The 18,038-nt window shown below is 39.4% G+C and overlaps 1 protein-coding gene across 2 annotated transcripts in view; it reads right to left on the reverse strand.

Annotated features, from left to right (window-relative positions):
• zftraf1 (zinc finger TRAF-type containing 1) overlaps positions 1–18,038 on the reverse strand; it is a 140,481-nt gene that overhangs the window by 84,734 nt on the left and 37,709 nt on the right. For both annotated transcript variants that reach the window (XM_060825252.1, XM_060825251.1), the window contains exon 2: positions 5,642–5,880. In XM_060825252.1, coding sequence (XP_060681235.1) covers positions 5,642–5,880 — 239 coding nt within the window. The remainder of the gene's footprint in view (positions 1–5,641; positions 5,881–18,038) is intronic.

Genomic DNA, 18,038 nt, shown 5'->3' on the forward strand with positions numbered 1-18,038 from the left:
TTCCCTTTTATGAGAATATATCTTGACTGTACTTCTATTTAAAGGCAGCCTACCGTTCACTTGCAGTTTTGCCTGCTGATCTTGATTCTAATTCAATTGGACAAGATTCCTTTTTACCCTACCTCATAGAAGTTGCCTTTCCCACAGTTCATAGAGTCATACAGATGGACAGCATGGAAACAGACCCTTCGATCCAACCCGTCCATGCCAACCAGATATCCCAACCCAATCTAGACCCACCTGCCAACACCCAGCCCATATCCCTCCAAAGCCTTCCTATTCATATACCCATCCAAATGCCTTTTAAATGTTGCAATTGTATCAGCCTCCACCACTTCCTCTGTCAGCTCATTCCATACACGCACCACTCTCTGCGTGAAAAAGTTGCCCCATAGGTCTCTTTTATATATTTCCCCACTCACCTTAAACCTATGCCCTCTAGTTCTGGACTCCCCGATCCCAGGGAAAAGACTTTGCCTATTTACCCTATCCATGCTGCTCAATTTTATAAATCTCTATAAGGTCACCCCTCAGCCTCTGACACTCCAGGGAAAACAGCCCCAGCCTGTTCAGCCTCTCCCTATAGCTCAAATCCTCCAACCCTGGCAACATCCTTGTAAATCTTTTCTGAACCCTTTCAAGTTTCTTAACATCTTTCCGTTAGGAAGGTGACCAGAAATGCATGCAATATTCCAACAGAAGCCTAATCAATGTCCTGTACAGCCGCAACATGACCTCCCAACTCCTGTACTCAATACTCTGACCAATAAAGGAAAGCATACCAAATGCCTTCTTCACTATCCTATCTACCTGCGATTCCACTTTCAAGGAGCTATGAACCTGCACTCCAAGGAGTGTCTCTGTACAGCAACACTTCCTAGGACCTTACCATTAAATGTATAAGTCCTGCTAAGATTTGTTTTCCCAAAATGCAGCACCTCGCATTTATCTGAATTAAACTCCATCTGCCACTTCTCAGCCCATTGGCCCATCTGATCCAGATCCTATTGTAATCTGAGGTAACCTCTTCGTTTGTCCAATTTTGGAGTCATCTACAAAATTACTAACTGTAACTCTTATGCTTGCGTACAAATCATTTACATAAATGACAAAAAGGAGACGACCGAGCACCGATCCTTGTGGCACTCCACTCGTCACAGGCCTCCAGTCTGAATAACAACTATCCACCGCCACCCTCTGTCTTCTACCTTTGAGCCAGTTCTGTATCCAAATGGCTAGTTCTCCCTGTATTCCATGAGATCTAACCTTGCTAACCAGTCTCCCATGGGGAACCTTGTCAAACACCTTACTGAAGTCCATATAGCTCACATCTACTGCTCTGCCCTCAGCAATCCTCTTTGTTACTTCCTCAAAAAACTGAATCAAGTTTGTGAGACATGATTTCTCATGCACAAAGCCATGTTGGCTATCCCTAATCAGTCGTTGCCTTTTCAAATACATGTACATCCTGTCCCTCAGGATTCCCTCCAACACCTTGCCCACCACCGAGGTCAGGCTCACTGGTCTATAGTTCCCTGGCTTGTCCTTACCACCCTTAAGCAGTGGCACCATGTTAGCCAACCTTCAGTCTTCCGGCACCTCACCTGTGACTACCGATGATACAAATATCTTAGCGAGAGGCCCTGCAATCATTTCTCTAGCTTCCCAGAGTTCTCGGGTACACCTGATCAGGTCCTGGGGATTTATCCACCTTTACCCATTTCAAGACATCCAGCACTTCCTCCTCTGTAATCTGGACATTTTGCAAGATGTCACCATCTATTTCCCTACAGTCTATATCTTCCATGTCCTTTTCTACAGTAAATACTGATGCAAAGCACCCATTTAGTATCCTACCCATTTTCTGCAGCTCCACAGTTAACTATTCTTAGTCTGGATTGCTACAGGCCTTCCTCCACAGCCAATCTCAGCCTTATCCACTTAGCCCACCTCATTCCAAAAGGCAGATCCTCAAGAACTGAAAACATTGATGCAGAAAATTCTTCTGAATACTGCAAACTGTACATGCTTGCCCCTCTCTGCACTTTACATTATCACTGTCCAAGTATATATTCAGAAAGTTAAAGTTACCCATTACAAACACTCCATAATTATTGCCCTTCTAATTTAATTGCAAATTTATTTCTCTCCATCTCTGCCACTTATTGGTGGCCTGTAGATTACACCAAGCAGCGCAGTTGCACATTTATTTGCTCCTCAGCTCTAGCCAAATAGATTCTGTTTTTATTCGCTTTGAGATCTCCACTCTAAAACATTTAATACTCCCATGCCTCCCAATTACATGAATACAATGCATCCAGGAATATTTATATCTTGTCCTCTTCTTTTTGGAGTCAAGTCTCTGCTATCACCTCAGCATATTTCCACATGGCTATCTGCACTTGCAAGTCACGTATTTATCTCTCTCAATGTATGCATGTATGTTCACCGTAACAATAATTCAGACTCTCTATGTCCCTATAATCCCTTACTATTTTCTACCCTCGTGCAATCTGACACTTCCAATATTCTTTGCCCCTTGCTGTCCCTCTGTTGTACTCTCTTGGTACCCACACTCCTTAAGTTAGTTAACAGTTCTATTTCCAATGTGTCATGTAACTATTAGGGCAATAAAAGGTGAAAAAGGTGACGCAATCCAGCAATTCCTATGTTCCTACATCTAGCAATAGGAACCTCTTTCCAAATCTTTCTAAACCAAAATCAAGGTCAAATCAGCATTTGGGGATGTAACATTGATTGATGGTTAAGTGAGCTGATTCATACTGTGGGAACAGAAATGTTGTCAGTCCTTTAGACTTAACATTCATTTGACTCGTGCTGCACAAAGTACTTATATTTTTGTGAACTTTCTCTCTTGGTAAACAGATCAGTTTGTCTTGCAAGTACGATTTCTTGGACAAGAATTTGAATGGCCAAAAGATAGATAAAGTCAAGGCAGAATATACCCAAAATGCCCATATATGCATATACTTCCTAGCAGTGGCTTGGGACCAAAAGCCTTCGATCATTTCTCCCTCACCTCAAAATCCAGACATCCAAGCTCAGATTCTGACCTATCCATCAATACAGTGTTGTTCCATTTGTCAGTCATAGAGTCATAGTCCCACCTGCCAGCACCCAGCCCATATCCCTCCAAACCCTTCCTATTCATATACCCATCCAGACGCCTTTTAAATGTTGCAATTGTACCAGCCTCCACCACTTCCTCTGGCACCTCATTCATATACGCACCACCCTCTGCATGAAAAAGTTGCCTCTTAGGTCTCTTTTATATCTTCCCCTCCTCACTCTAAACCTATGCCCTCTAGTTCCTTTTGTGCTCCCACGAGAAATCCATGCCCTCAGAACATTCCAACTTGAAGACAACAACTTTATGGAAACAGAAGAAAATCCAGACTAGAAAATTTTAGTTAGCCATTTTTTGTTTCAGAATAGCCTTGAACCAGACAAGTTGAATCAAAAACTTGTAGTTGCACTGGTGAAGGAACAAAGTTGGGTGGGACACGAAATGAATCAGCTGCTTTTTGAACAGTGGTAAAGGATCTCTTGTTTTTAAGTCATGCAAACAAACAGCTTAATCAAAGGTGGAAACTTCCAGTGCTGCCCTTGAAAGGCAGCATCAGAAAGATGCAGTGCCAATCACAAGGAAGGATCCAAGGCTCAAGACAAATCTTGAAATGTCTGCAACAGCACAAATGCAAAAGAAAATACAAGGTCTGGCACAAAAGAGTCACCAATTGAAGGAAAACCATGAAAAATAATTTGCCATATCATACTTTCATGCAGTTACTGGGGTCTATGGTGCAATGGTGAACCTTAAGGCTTCCTCTGAATACTAACTTGGAAAGTAGAGTTGAGAATTGAATGGCAAAAATATGTTCATAACATCCATATTTGCTGTCAGTGGTAGGGAAAAAAAAACTAAGGATAGCCTACTGAACTACCCTGACTCTGAGTTTTTGCTTTAGATTAAGAGTTAAACTGATTGAATGCTTAAGTGATAAAGTTTCCTATTACATACTATGATACTTCGTTGAGTAAGATCAAAATACAAGACAGGAGATAAAACAGTTGTTGGGATTCTTCATCATTTCCTTTCCCCACTCTTGTGTGTAACCTCAGAAAACATTCCAGTCCTGATTGGTCAGCGATTTGTTTGTTTACAAGCAGCTCTGGTTTGCAAGTAGCTATTGCATCAGAAATTAGCTCAAAACACAGTTTGCCAAATAGATTTGCAGATTTGTATTAAAAAAACCAGGGCACTTATCCAAGGAGGAAAAAATGGTGAAGACTTTAGGACGCCTCTGTGCATTTGTAGCACATTGCTAGAGATAAGCATTGATACAGGTTAGAGAACAAAGAATGTTCAAGACTCTTAATCAATTCTTAAACACTTGAATAATCTCTGCTCCCTGGCAGATCTCCAGGGTAATTGCTTTCCTTCAAAATAAAGCAGCAATTAAAGCAGCATACCAAGTGAAAGCATCAATACTTTGCACAGGGCCTGTTCCCCCAAAACATGGGGCTCTCAATTTCAGGGCAGAAGGTGTTTTGAAGTGAGATGGCTCCAGACGTACCTGGCTATGCTCTAAATTTACACTGAAAAAAAAGATCAAATTAGCGAAGTAAAATTAACCTATGAAACTAGTCTTGCTCGAAATAAATGATGGCAAAGGCTAAAATGTGTTGTTTCAAACAACTGGCATTATTTGTCAACTCCTAAGACAGTATTAATGAAAAGAACCTAACAAATTTGTCCTGCAAGAATGCTTCCTGCTAATTTTGTGACTAAACTGCTGCCCAACACACACCATCAGCTTTAGAGGGTGGACAGCAAGACAATGGATAGTTTAGCTACATGACACCAGATATATTCACAATATATCATGAAAATTACCAGTGAAGAAATCAGTAATTTTGACAGGGCCAAGTAGGATATTCTGTCTCAAGTTGCTATGCCAGTAAGAGGGAGTCACAATTTCAAGACAGTTAGCAAGAGAGCTAGGAGTGAGGAGAGAAGGAACTTCTTTTCTCAATTGTTAGTGCCACTGCTTGGAGAATGAATGTGAAGAAGTTTCTAAAGAGAGCTGGATATATATTTGAAAGGGATGAATTTAAAGGGCTAAATAGATAAGGGCTGGAAACGGGACTTTCTGGGTAGATGTTTCAGGAGCTGGTACAGACATGAGTCGATTGGCCTCCTTCTGTACTGTAAAATTCTACTATTCTAATTTATATAGAAGAGGCTTTTTTAAAAAGGGAGGATAAGTAACACATGGCTAACAGAAACAGCTGCTGTTCTATGCTCTTCAGACTCATTTCAACATTTTCATGGGCATGAGGGACTGGTTTTTGGTCTATCTAGTATTAGAACTTGTCATTTATTATTGGGCAGTGCACATAAGACAATGGAGAAAGAGACAAGTTGGCAGTGCCACATGGCTATCATAGACTTTTGTTTTCCATTGCCCAAAAAAAAATGCTTGTGCATGTCAAGACATTCCTGCCACTCTAAAATCAAGTTCCTGCAGTCCCCTTGTACCCTATGCACAATAAATAAAAATCAGGATCAATGAGGGCCATGATCTGGTTAACAAACTGCCTGGTTTAAGTGCATTACCTGTCCTGGCAGTCCTCCTTCTGGTGTCTCTCGAGAATGGAGCGTGGGAACTGCTTCAGGCAGAAGCCGCACTCGCTGGGAAGTTCACTCACCGCCTTTTCCACGGCCAGGTTCCTGCAGCACAGGCTCTTGCTGATCTCACAGCGGCAGTTCGGGCAGGTGGCCTGTTCCTCCTTCAGCCTGGCATCAGCCAGCAGGTGAATGAAACAGCCTGCACACATCAAGTGACCATTCGTGCACTGCCGGGCGGAAAGAAAACTTACATTTATACCAAGTTGGACACTGCAGCAAGTCTTTGATTTTTTTTTGAACAGGAAGGAGGGCAGTGCTGGGAAACTGAATATTTCTCATTTTGCATCCACTTGACAGCATGAGGAATTCAAGTTCAGGTTTGGAACTATTCAGGCGCAATGCAGAACACTCCAGTCTCCTGCAATGCCCCAACCCACCTAAATCCAAATTCAAACCATTGGTCATCAAGCCATCAACTTCTGCTTGCTATACTTACTGTCCTAGTAGTCCCTTCACAGCTAGATTGTAAAATGAGTACCTTGTTTCTATTGAAAATGGGGAGTTACTTAAACCTGGTCAGTTGGGGAACTGGATGGAGACAGACACAGTGTTTAAATGTTGTAAAAGTCCTCAACAGCCGTTGGAAATAGAAGAGGCCTTCACCTCCACCTTTCTTCAGCCAGGCAAAAAGTCAGGTCTTGGAGGACAGAAGATAGGCTTCTTAATACATACCACACCTACCTTTCCCTAACTTATTCAGTGGGAATTGGTAACACTGTCAAGAATCTCTGGGTGCTGGAGTTGGGAGGAAGAGAAACAAAACAGCAGATGTACCTTGTAGAACCATAAGCTGCCACAGAACCAACAGATTGCAGCAGCCAGTGACAATACGTTGCCCAAGTAATTTCACATTTGCAGGGAAGGTTTGTTGGTGAAAGAACAGTGGAAACTCTCATCACTGGATGCTACGCCAATACCCCTGTACATCAGAAACATTCTGTGGTCAACTTGAGTGTACAGCTAAGATTTAACTGAAAAGCAAATTCCAGACAGATTTCCCAACACAGATTTTGTGTCATCTGAACAAAGTGACATTTTTGAGATTTCAAGAGATGTTCACAAAGCCAGGCAGCAAAGCCCACGTGCTGGTAAAGAAAGCTTAAAGTCAGAATTCTCTCTTTCACATTTAAGTAACACCTTTAGCAGGCATGACGCAAATGAATTTTAATCAAAAGGAAGTTTTTGGCTGACACCGTTCAAAGGGTTAGACAGAGGGTGCATGGGAGCACTCTTATCACTATGCACTGTGCCATCTGGTCCACTGGCACTATCCAGATTGTCCAATAGTTTTATCAATCAGGGACAGAAAGTAATTTTATCAGACATATCACTATAGATATTTTATGGGAATTTACAAGGAAATCTGGGTATAGCAAGATTACCTACCTTCTCTGTCTCCCTTTCTTATCCTCCACATACCTCAGGACAGTCCCATCATCCAATAGGGGAAATTACCTGGACGGTTTCCCTCCATGAGTTCTAACCTCACTGAAGTCTCTCAAGGGCCATATGATCTTTCCCCACTCCTAAGCTGTATAAGAGCCGTGGCCACACACCGGTCCGCGGTTCTTTTATCGATGGAGGCAGCCTGCAGGGTAGGTAACGCTTACACAGCAAAGGAAAACAATTTTGTCAACATTTAGTAAAATGTCAAAACACTCCAAATGAGAGCTAGAAACAGCAGGATAAGTGGGTATATGTGAGATATGTGGAGGATAACATACATTCAAAAAAATAGGCAAGATCACAGCAAACGAAGGTAGTTAATCATCTTTCTTCCTCATTCATTTATTCTCCATGTATTTTAGGAATGTGCTTAACGCTTAGGAAATGAAAGTGATGAATCTGTGGTAAATCAAAACAGGTCTCAAGGCTCAAAATGGCTCCTCCTTTTGAAAGATATTTGAGATGATCTTATTAACTAATGGTGTTAATACCTTCAATGTGAATACTTCATGGACTTGAATTCATCTCCTGTGGTTATGTGCCTGCAGCAGATAGCATAAGGAAGTTTTTATCTTGTAGTAGCCTGTTCATGAGTCACCAGTTGTATTGCCAATGAAGAGTGCAACAAAGAAATCAAGATTTACAGAAAGCTCTTAAGATGTCTACAGAGCTGAATCAAGAGTTTGATTTTATGATGGTGGAGAGGAATTTTGCTCTGATCTACGTGCATTCCAAGAAGTTCTAGAAGTAATCAGAAGACGCACTAGACAATATGGAGGATCTATCAAGAAATGAACATTCATTGAACCGATCCGTGTTTTAAGACAAATGAGATTAGAGGTTTAAAAGGAGCCATTATGCTGTGTGGCCTCCAGAAGTTAAGAGTTAGTCTAACCTATATAGTCAGAGACTTCCATAAGCTAGTGGCCTCCATTCCAATTGACAACTTTAATGGTTCAATTAGCAAACATTTTAGGGAGATTGATATTGCGATATAGTCCTAAGAATCAAGCTCTTCTCATTCTATCATGATAGAACAATATGGATGACAAGATTATATCCGTAAATAAAAGACAGGAATACTCAACATTCATGAAGACTTCTAGTTCAACAGATCCAGGAACTCAACCTAGCCAAAGTCCAAAGCAGAGAGCATTTTTCAAGAACACAAATTCAAAGCTTTTGTACAGACTTGTCTTGTACATCACACAAAGACAGAAGACTGCCTTGAACAACTTCAAGAAAGAAAATAAGATTTCACTTTGAGGGGGAAAAGTAATCATCCTAAATTTGTATGTGCAGAAAGTTAAAAAGGTCAATCTCAAATGTATAATGTTATTTCAGAGAATAAAAGGCTTAACTTTTCTTGTCTTAAAAAAAGGTGACTCTGTATATTGCAAACACTCTGGGGGCTGGTACAAAGAAAATCTTGTTTGAGCTGCAAAGTTTAATTAACTCTTAGCACCTTTGGATTAGTTTTATTTTTTCTTCCTTGTAGAAAGGCAAGATGGTAAATGTTCATTGATAAGGTTTGCAAGTTAAGTTCCTCGTACCCCAATATTTTCCTGTTCTTAGATGCGGGTATTTAATCAAAGACACACCCAAAAAAAGTCTTTTGACTGAAGAAGGTAAAAATAAATCTTCATTGGAATGGCTTTCAGTTTTAGACATTTCTTCAAGACCTAAGTAATTTCCAAAAATTCTTTGAGTGCCCCCGAGATAACGGGAATGCTTGAATTGCACCTCTGGAGTCCTAGATTGTCAGACGATGCTTCTAATAGCAAAATTCCAAGCAATGGCTGAAGATGAATAAACCAGATGGGCACCTGTCCTCACTTGTAAAGTAAGGCTGGAACCACAGCGGAGTGGTTTGGAGCATTCAATTTCTTTTCCTTTTCAATAACAGTGGATCTCCATAAAATGGATTTTATCTGACTCAAGAATATAATTGAAAAGGTGCAGATTTAATGGGGTTAAAGAATCTCCATTCGAGAAGTAGAAGAATGCTAGGCCTACTTCCTTTGGAACAAAGGTAAAAAGATTTCCTGAATGGATCAATAACCAAAAGGTCATAAATTCAAAACTATACACAAAAAAAAATCTAGAGGCAATATGTAAAGAATTTTTCTTAATGAGTTATTGGGAACTAGAACACTGTACAGTTACACAATCCTTTATCTGAAATTCCAAAATCCGAAAAGCTCCAAAATCTTTTTGTGGACGGTCATTTTGGCCCGCGAACAGGGGACCCAACTCAAACCACATCACTCAGATGTGATGCAGTGGCGTGGCCCAGTACTGGCAGGCATCAATTGTGTCTCAGCACTCAGTATTCACACGTGTCTGCTGTTAGGTAATAATTTTTATTTCACTGTGAAGATGTCATTTATTCTGAAATCCGAATAATTCTGAATTCCGAAAAAACAACCCAGGGTTCTAAAACCCAGCATTTCAGATAAAGGATTATGTACCTGTACCTAAAAATAGCGCATGGCTCACTATCTCATAAGTACATCTGCAATAACACAGATGACCACTATGGTGTAAACAGTCTTAGAAGATGAAGGCTGCCACAGATCCACTGTAAATGCAGTGAATGCGAAAAGCGCAGGTATAAACCCACCCAACCAAGGCCTACATCAAACTTGTTAAGGCAGAACAAACACAATGACCTTGATCCAGATCGTCAGTCAGCAAAACCAAAGGTCAGGGGTTCCTCTATCAATAGGAAATCTTGTGCTCAAATACTGCAACCGTGCAAAAATAACACAAAATCCTTTGTTCCAGAAAACATGGACAGATGCTGAGATATTAAAATCTTCAACGCTTGCTTAAACTAGGTTCCACAGCAAAACATGGAGAAAGTGAGGACTGCAGATGCTGGAGAAGTCAAAGTTGAAAATGGTGTTGCTGGAAAAGCAAAGCAGGATGAAGGGCTGATGCCCAAAACATCGACTCCCTTGCTCCTCAGATGCCGCCTGACCTGAAGTGTTTTTCCGCACCACCCTTGTTGACTTCACAGCAAAACATGAAAACTGAGAATGGAGCTACAGAGTCAATGATGTAGCACAGGCCCATTGTGCCTATGAGGATATGGCAAGTGCAATTAGAATTACACTTGCTCTCCAATTAAACTATCCTATCTTAATCAGTTTCTCTTCTATCAGATGAGTCCATGGATCAAAAGGTTGTTCTTTTACTTGTCAAATTCCCTCTAAGAATTTTTGCTTGAATTCAAATTTAGTTGTAAAGAATCTCCAAAGATCAAGGCTCTGATCGGCAGCAAATGAAATTACTGGGTCTACAAAATGTCACATCATGAAAAAGTGGAGGAGGTTGTGGCATGCCCAATGTCTGTCTGTTGCTTTCTTTTGATGGAAGACAATAAAAGCTCATTGAAGGGTTGTGATTGAAAAATAAATCTCAAAATGGTTGAAACATTTTCTTGAATTTGTTTCATTTTCATTTTCTGATATAGATATTTCAACTCTTAAGTTTATTTGAAATGAGTCAAAAGCTGTACCAAAGCTTTTCACAATGATATGCTTGCAAGATAATATTTCAGAACTGATGTTACTGAAAAATGAAGAAGTTAGATGTTGCTGACTGGAGAATGAGAGAATTGATCTTACATCAACTCGTGTAGTGCAGCAGTGAAATCAGGAAGTTTTGCAAGTTTTCAGAGATTGTAACATTCTTGGAAGTTTATCAGAGTTGTCATCACCCACAGGCCTATCCTGAAGTTTATGAAAAATAGATGAATGAGGAAGAAAGCAGCTAGTTGACTTTGGATGCCTATAAGAAAACCTGACAAGATGGTTAGAAATTGCTCAAGACTAGTAGTTAGGACAGTTCTGTTCCATCAAATGCTCGGTTCCAGCTTAAAACATTAAAACATTTCACAATCCAGTGACATTTTGTAAATGAAACTGATGGAATTTAATAATATTAGCAAAATAAAAAATTGTCATCAATAGTTAACAGACAGAAGCACCACTCAGATCACTCCCTAGTAACCAGAAACATGTGCTTTTCTGAGAGCACAGCAGCTCAATGAAAGGGACAATGCCTCTTGCTGATGGAATTCGAGCCTGTTGCTAAAACTCTTAGTCATCCTGTGTCAAACTAATTTGAATGACTACATTAACATTGCTGAAATGATGAATTTTCTATAGATATAGATTTCCATATGCTCTTTGGTTCAGCTCCATGCACACAATAAACATGCATTATAATGCATTTGGAGTTAAACTACTGCATCAGAGAACAGCAATATAGGTGCATTTGTATAGACATTCTTTGCCCTCTGACATAGGGTAATAATGCTAGCTGCATCAGCAATTTTGACAAATTACCAGAGGCCTTACAATTTAATGAGGGCCTGCACCCAAATTGTTTTCAAAAACACCTTTCAGTAAATAACTGAAGATTAGTACAGGAGTTCTATACCTATAGTTGGGTAATGCTGAAAAATACAGTACCTTACGGCAAGAATATTCTGCCTTAAATATAAAGGTAATTACGACATGAGTAACAGCTGTGGTGTGACCAAAGTGATTTGAAGAATCTGAATGCACAAAACCCTGCATAAAAGAAGGACTAACTAATGAACCAAAGACAGCAATGCTCTGTGGTAACAGTTCAGGTTGCTGTCCAATTTGCAAAGCCTTCCCACACATCAGTTCTTGGTCCCAACCAGACCAGGGATACTTTAAAGAGGTGAAGCACATTAGATTTGTAAAGCTCTGTTTAGGCAGGATTCAGGTCACATCATCAAAAAAAATAAAGTGTCAACGTTTAAAATTTGAATTATGGCAAACATCCTATTGGCTAGCAGAAAGGCAAGGTAGATGTCCACAAAGACAGGATTGCGTGTGAAGATTCTTCACTAATAAAAGTAATGCCCTTCAGTAAGAGAGATTTCAGATGGCAAGAAAATATAGGTGAAAGTGAGGACTGCAAATGGAGATCAGAATCGCAAAGTGTGGCACTGGACAAGCACAGCAGGTCAGGCAGCATCCGGGGAGAAGGAGAATTGATGTTTCAGGCATAAGCAAGAATGGACATCAGTAATAGGTGATTCTCCTGCTCCTTGGATGCTGTCTGACCTGAAGAAAACATAGGTTCAGTATTTGCTAAACAAAATTCAAACCTATTAGGACGTTGCAAGATGAATAATTCCACTTTCAAGGTTTCCTTCATAAACCTGGAGACAAAATATTCTACAAGTGTCCAAGTTAATCCTCTTCTATTCAAGATCTGGGGAAAAAACTGTTCATGACATGAAGACAGCTTCCGCTATTCAAAAACATTTGGCAGAGAAGTTATAAGAACTGGAGAGATACCCTACTGATCACAAATTCATCCTGGGACTTTGAAGGATTTAATCTGACTGATTATTTGCTGAGCTATGGGGTCAGAGAAACAAGATTTTCCTCTGGTGAGGGGGCTTCAAATAGGACCAAGCTAAACTCTCCAGAGCTGACAAATGTATTGTGTGAAAAGGAGAAATGGAATCTGAACTCCTTCCACCAAAGCAGTTTGCTAGGTAGATCCAAAGGATTCTTGAACAGATGCTACGTAATCATCTCTATCTGTTTTGCTGAAAGCTCAGAGCAGTTTTCTTCTTCAAGATAGAATCATTGAAATGATACTGAACAGAAAGGGGGCCATTCAACCCATCTTGCTCATGCCAACCCAGAGACACCAGATGCCCTTCATAATCCCATTTTCCTGCATGCGGCCAACAACCTTGCAGCTTTCAGTACTTAAGGTGCAGATCCACGTACTTTTTAAAAAAAATGAGTTCAGGCCCTTGGCTTCCACTGCCAACACAGGCAGCAAATTCCAGACTGCCGAAAAGATAAAAGGAGTTAACTGAAGTACCTGTACATTGAAATGTACATCGTTAACTTTGTGTTCCCTTACAGCATAGGCAGTGACCACAGGAAAAGGTATACAGTAAAAGGCCAGAAATGCTAACAAAAAGCATGGCAACAAAGTTCATCAAATGATTTGTGGTTGCAAAATTTCTACAATTTAAAAAATTACTTTTACCAAAGGCCAGAAGGTCCTTGCTTTATTTAAAAGGTATAATAAAACAGAATATCTAGTGCACAAATAAAGATAACTAGATATTAAAGAAATTTCGGATGCTAAGAACAGATGTGTCCGGTAATAAGAAAGGATATCATAGACTACAACATAAGGGGTCAGTGAAGATTGTGGAAATAAACAAAATACAGTATAGAGATAAATTGTACTATCACCTGCAGTGAAGGTGGAGATGGGGCTGCCAGTAAAGAGAAGGAATATTCAAGATAAAATGTAAAAACATGGAGGTGACACAATAGGTGAGTGACAGGAGGAGATGAAGTTCAGCGATCTACTAGCATTGTGAAAGCTTCACATAAAATAGGAGGAAATAGAATCTTGAACTTTCGCTGTTTCATATAACATTTCCTCTGGCTGGAACCAACAAGTCTTCAGGCATCTGAGCTGCAAGTTTTCAAGCAAGTGTTGGACAATCCAGAAAACTAATTTCTCAATTCTGAGTGTACTCTGGGGAATGTCCAGCAAATAACTCTTTATTTGTAGAAGCAACACTTCTTTCTCCGGGTTCAATAAACCACTTCAGTAAAAACTAGTCAAGTATGCATCCACCCAGATATTTCCACTAGTATTTGCAAAGACACTGACTGATAGTCATCGCAGAGGACAAGGAAGGAGGAAGTATTTAATATTTGTTTAGGGTTGTGGGGAACCAATATCAATTCTTCCTTGGTAATAGTGTCCAGAAATTCCTCTTCATTTGCACAATAATGATGTGTTGTGGTAGCTCTCATCTGCGATCCAAGTACATCATGTTTCAGTTCAAAGTAATGAATAAGAGAATACTTTCATGAGGTGATACATCAGTTTGGTCTTGAGAAGTAGGGTAGTGATTAAGGCAGATTTTTCAGGTTAGTCCTTTGGCAATGGTTTTCCTCAAAAAAAGGTATCTTTCGCTGCCAAATGCAACAACACGGAATGTTGCCACCAACAACTGGGTGGACATGAAGGCAGAAATGTTGATATCTTGTTGATAAGAGAAGATAAAACCCAGATAACAAACTGCTTTATTGCTAAAGAGGGAACATTGCAGCACCTGACAGACAGCTAAACTCTCAATTAAATCAGTTGTTTCTTATGATAATTGAGAGAAACTTGCATTGCTCCATCAAATGAGCTTCAAGAAATCTTCCAAAAGATGAGGCAATTGAATTAAGTTCTTTAGCCTACTTTGGATGAGGTCTTTCATTACACCATTCATATTGTGGGAAGGAAACCGGTTTGTGGCATTGAACTTTGAAACCAAATGATGGCACCAGCCAACCCGATGAGAAAGATAGCTGGGAGCAGAAATGAAATTAAAAATTTCAGTAACTTGGCACATGCCTGCTGCCATAAGTAAAGAATGTAATCATGATGATGCAGCCAAATATATAGGGGTGGTGAAAAGTACTTTAGCTTCTGATGTTTGGAGATTTTTGCAATTTGATGAAAACTTTTATTTCCATGTGGAGTTAAACAAAGCGAGTATGGCTTGGTTTTTCTTGGAAATAGGAACAATGGTGCTTACAGTTGAATTACTTTGTTCAGAAGAATTACTGATCATCAAGAAACAAAGCAATATTTTGCTCTTCCATTAATTTAGATCCTTTCCTCCAAAGAAAATTTGATTACAGAATTAACAGGAGACATTAGATTCCCTACAGTATGGACCCTTCATCCCAACCAGTCCACACGGACCCTCCGAAGAGTAACCCACCCTCGTCTCATATTCTTCAATCCATTATCTCTCCAACTACAAATCTCACTGGGCCAAATGACAGACTCCACATCTGGAAGTAATTTACAAAGCGTACATCAATTAACATTTTTGCTAACAAATTTATGCATTTGTAAATTAAAAACACAGTCTGCCTAACTTTCCTTATTCCTAATCTTTAAACTCGAGTCTAACATTTGAAAAAATAAATTTAAAAGTTGGCCAAAACTTTGCGTCTTCATGAGCTGTGTTTGATGTATCCATACACATGCTTAGTGTACACATGAAAAACTTAAATTCAAAGATTCTCTGATATCCTGACTCCTGGCTGTTATTTTAGATTTATCAAAAATTGTAACCATTATCCTTATCAAATAATTCAAAATCGGACAAGAACTGATCTAAGATCTATAATTGTTGAGGCACTCTTGACCCAAATATAATTTTTCAACCTAGCTTCAAACTCTGAGTCATTTTTTACCCCACAAGAATGAAACTTTATTTCTTATTTGCCACCAATCTTGATTATCATGTTGCTTGCCTATGTCACCTCAAGACCAGATGAGAGGAGGAGGGTAGCATGCTCTCATTCTCTGATAAGGCAAGGAGGGTAGCATGCTCTATTTTGATATGGTTAGTTTTTAAAAACAGCATTATAACTATTAAATGCACTCTGTTTCTCAATGTAGGTAAATACTGGGCTGATACTTGCATATTCATTATAACCCCTCAACCTAATTTGTAATAAGCACACTGCATTGCAGCAATCTATCCAGAAACCACAAATTCTTGTGCCCAGATTAAGTTATGTTTTTACATTTATCCTTTGAATTCTCAATATTGGCCCATCTAGCCTAAGGATTCAAACTGGTATGCAATGCTCATGATTCACCCTGACCTACAGCTCCGTGCCTATAACTAGCCCACCTTTTTTCTGACAATATTTTAATCAACCCCCAAGTTAGCTAAATACACCTCAAAGAATAACAAAACTTTATACAGACTTCAAAGTCACTGCACACTTTGCATTAATTCCCTCAGTCTGTTTGATTCCAACAATTTTGTTTTCTCTGCATTATTTTAAGCAGACATTACATTCCTCAGCAAGTGACAAACTGGTGTCCAATTGCTCTTGCTATGACGAGGTCATCGGAGCCCTTAGATTGCATTACCGTCTCAGATTCACTGACAGAGTACTTGGCATTATTTGAAAAGAGGTCAGGTTTACATGCAAGCAGAAGGTATTATCAACTGACAGTAACTTTTTAAAAAATATTTGTTCGTTGTCACTGCATTAACCTCTACAATACGAATTAAATTAACACACACTTTCAAAATCATAGTAATCTGATGGCTCCCTGCTTAGTTATCCTTGTTCAAACGTAGATAACTATCCCTAGTATAAAGGTTTGCATCTACTTAGCGTTTCAGTTTCCTGATTAGTCATTTGCAGTGGTCTATACTGACAAACTTGCCAATTGTGCAACTGGATAGCTTGATAAAACAAAGTCCTGTTCCCAATTACATCACTATCTTGCAAACTAAAAATAAACTGGAGCACTGTTCAGTTGATAAATACAATTGGTTTAAGCAACGAAAAATAATAAATTAAAATCAGCTGTCTTGGAAAGGTTGCTTTGTCCTCAGAACACCTGGGTAATCCATTTCAGAGTGCAGAATGGTTATTTGATTGTGTATGGTATAATTTAAGATAGAATTGAACAGATATTTAAAGTCAAGCGATGTTAGATTTTGCAAGCCAGGTCGAGCAGAGTTTTTTTTAAAAATGGTGATGTATTTCCCAGGGCTGCGTTTTACACATTTCCCACTGTTCTTTACATATCTCTGTACATAAAACTATTAAGAGTTAAAAACCCTGTGCTTTAACCTAGTTCCTTGATCTAAAATGTCAAGCCTTAATTCTACACAATACAAAATCTATGCATTCCAGAAAAAATGGTGCAAGTGCCATTTATCACCTTGTGTTAATGGATATTGCACAGGTCATGGGATGGGGACAACTTTGATCACAGACATAACAGCCCAAATGTGCAGATTTTAGAAATTCCACAAAGTTCTACTTTGGACTACAAAGTGGATTACAAATCACGTCTCCCCCTCCCAAATGAAATAACTGAATAGCCAACAAGGAACAAGATGTTTGCAACTTTGCTCAGTAGCTCTCTGCAATGCTCATTTGGAGTGGATACGACAGAACAGGAAAAAAGCAAATACTTTACAACTATTTTTTTCATCAAGGAGATCAGGCTTGGTCAATATTTGTAAAGAAGATTGGTAGCATTTTGTGACTCCTTGACACAAAGAAAGGCAGGAATGATTCCTAAAACACATTGAAGGAACCTGTCTTAGGATCATGTAAGCATTGATGTTAAAAAAGTAAGGTTGTCACAAAACACACGCTGGGTTAGTTATCTTTATAAGATAAATGCCTATTTAGCACTATTTATTTTCAAACTAGCTATATTACATGGTGCCACCTTTCCTTGAATTTTATAGATTTGTAACAGGTAAAAAAACTAAAGAGGCTAGGTTCTCTTCTCCTGGAGAAAGCTGAGGTATGACCCATTAGAGATCTTTAAATGGAGGGTTCCAAAATGAGTAGAGGACATGCTTCTTGTGGGACAGGTCAAACCTGAGTTGTAAATAAGATCAAAAGAGGCATGAGCAAAAATTGGCCATTCAGCCCACTGAGATTGCTCTGTCATTCAACGGAATTATAGCTAATCTCAACTGCACTTTCTTTTCCCCAACCTTCGAATCTCATATTGATTCAAAAATCTCTGATTTGAACATACCTAAATGACAGAGATTCACTTTGAACAGCAGAAACTCATCTTTGTCTTAAACGTGCTCATCTCCCAAATCTGTTCTGTAGCTTTCTGCAGGTTTCCTCCATTTAAATAATATTCAGCTCCTCTATTCTCCCAAAGTGCATAACGGCACATTTTCCCACACTATATTCCATCGGCCAAGTTTTAACCTGTCTACACAGCTCTGCAGACTCTTACTTTCCTCACTGGTCTTTCCACCTACTTTTATGCTATCAAC

This window comes from Hemiscyllium ocellatum, chromosome 5 (assembly GCF_020745735.1).
Source record: "Hemiscyllium ocellatum isolate sHemOce1 chromosome 5, sHemOce1.pat.X.cur, whole genome shotgun sequence".
Taxonomy (NCBI): Eukaryota; Metazoa; Chordata; class Chondrichthyes; order Orectolobiformes; family Hemiscylliidae; genus Hemiscyllium; species Hemiscyllium ocellatum.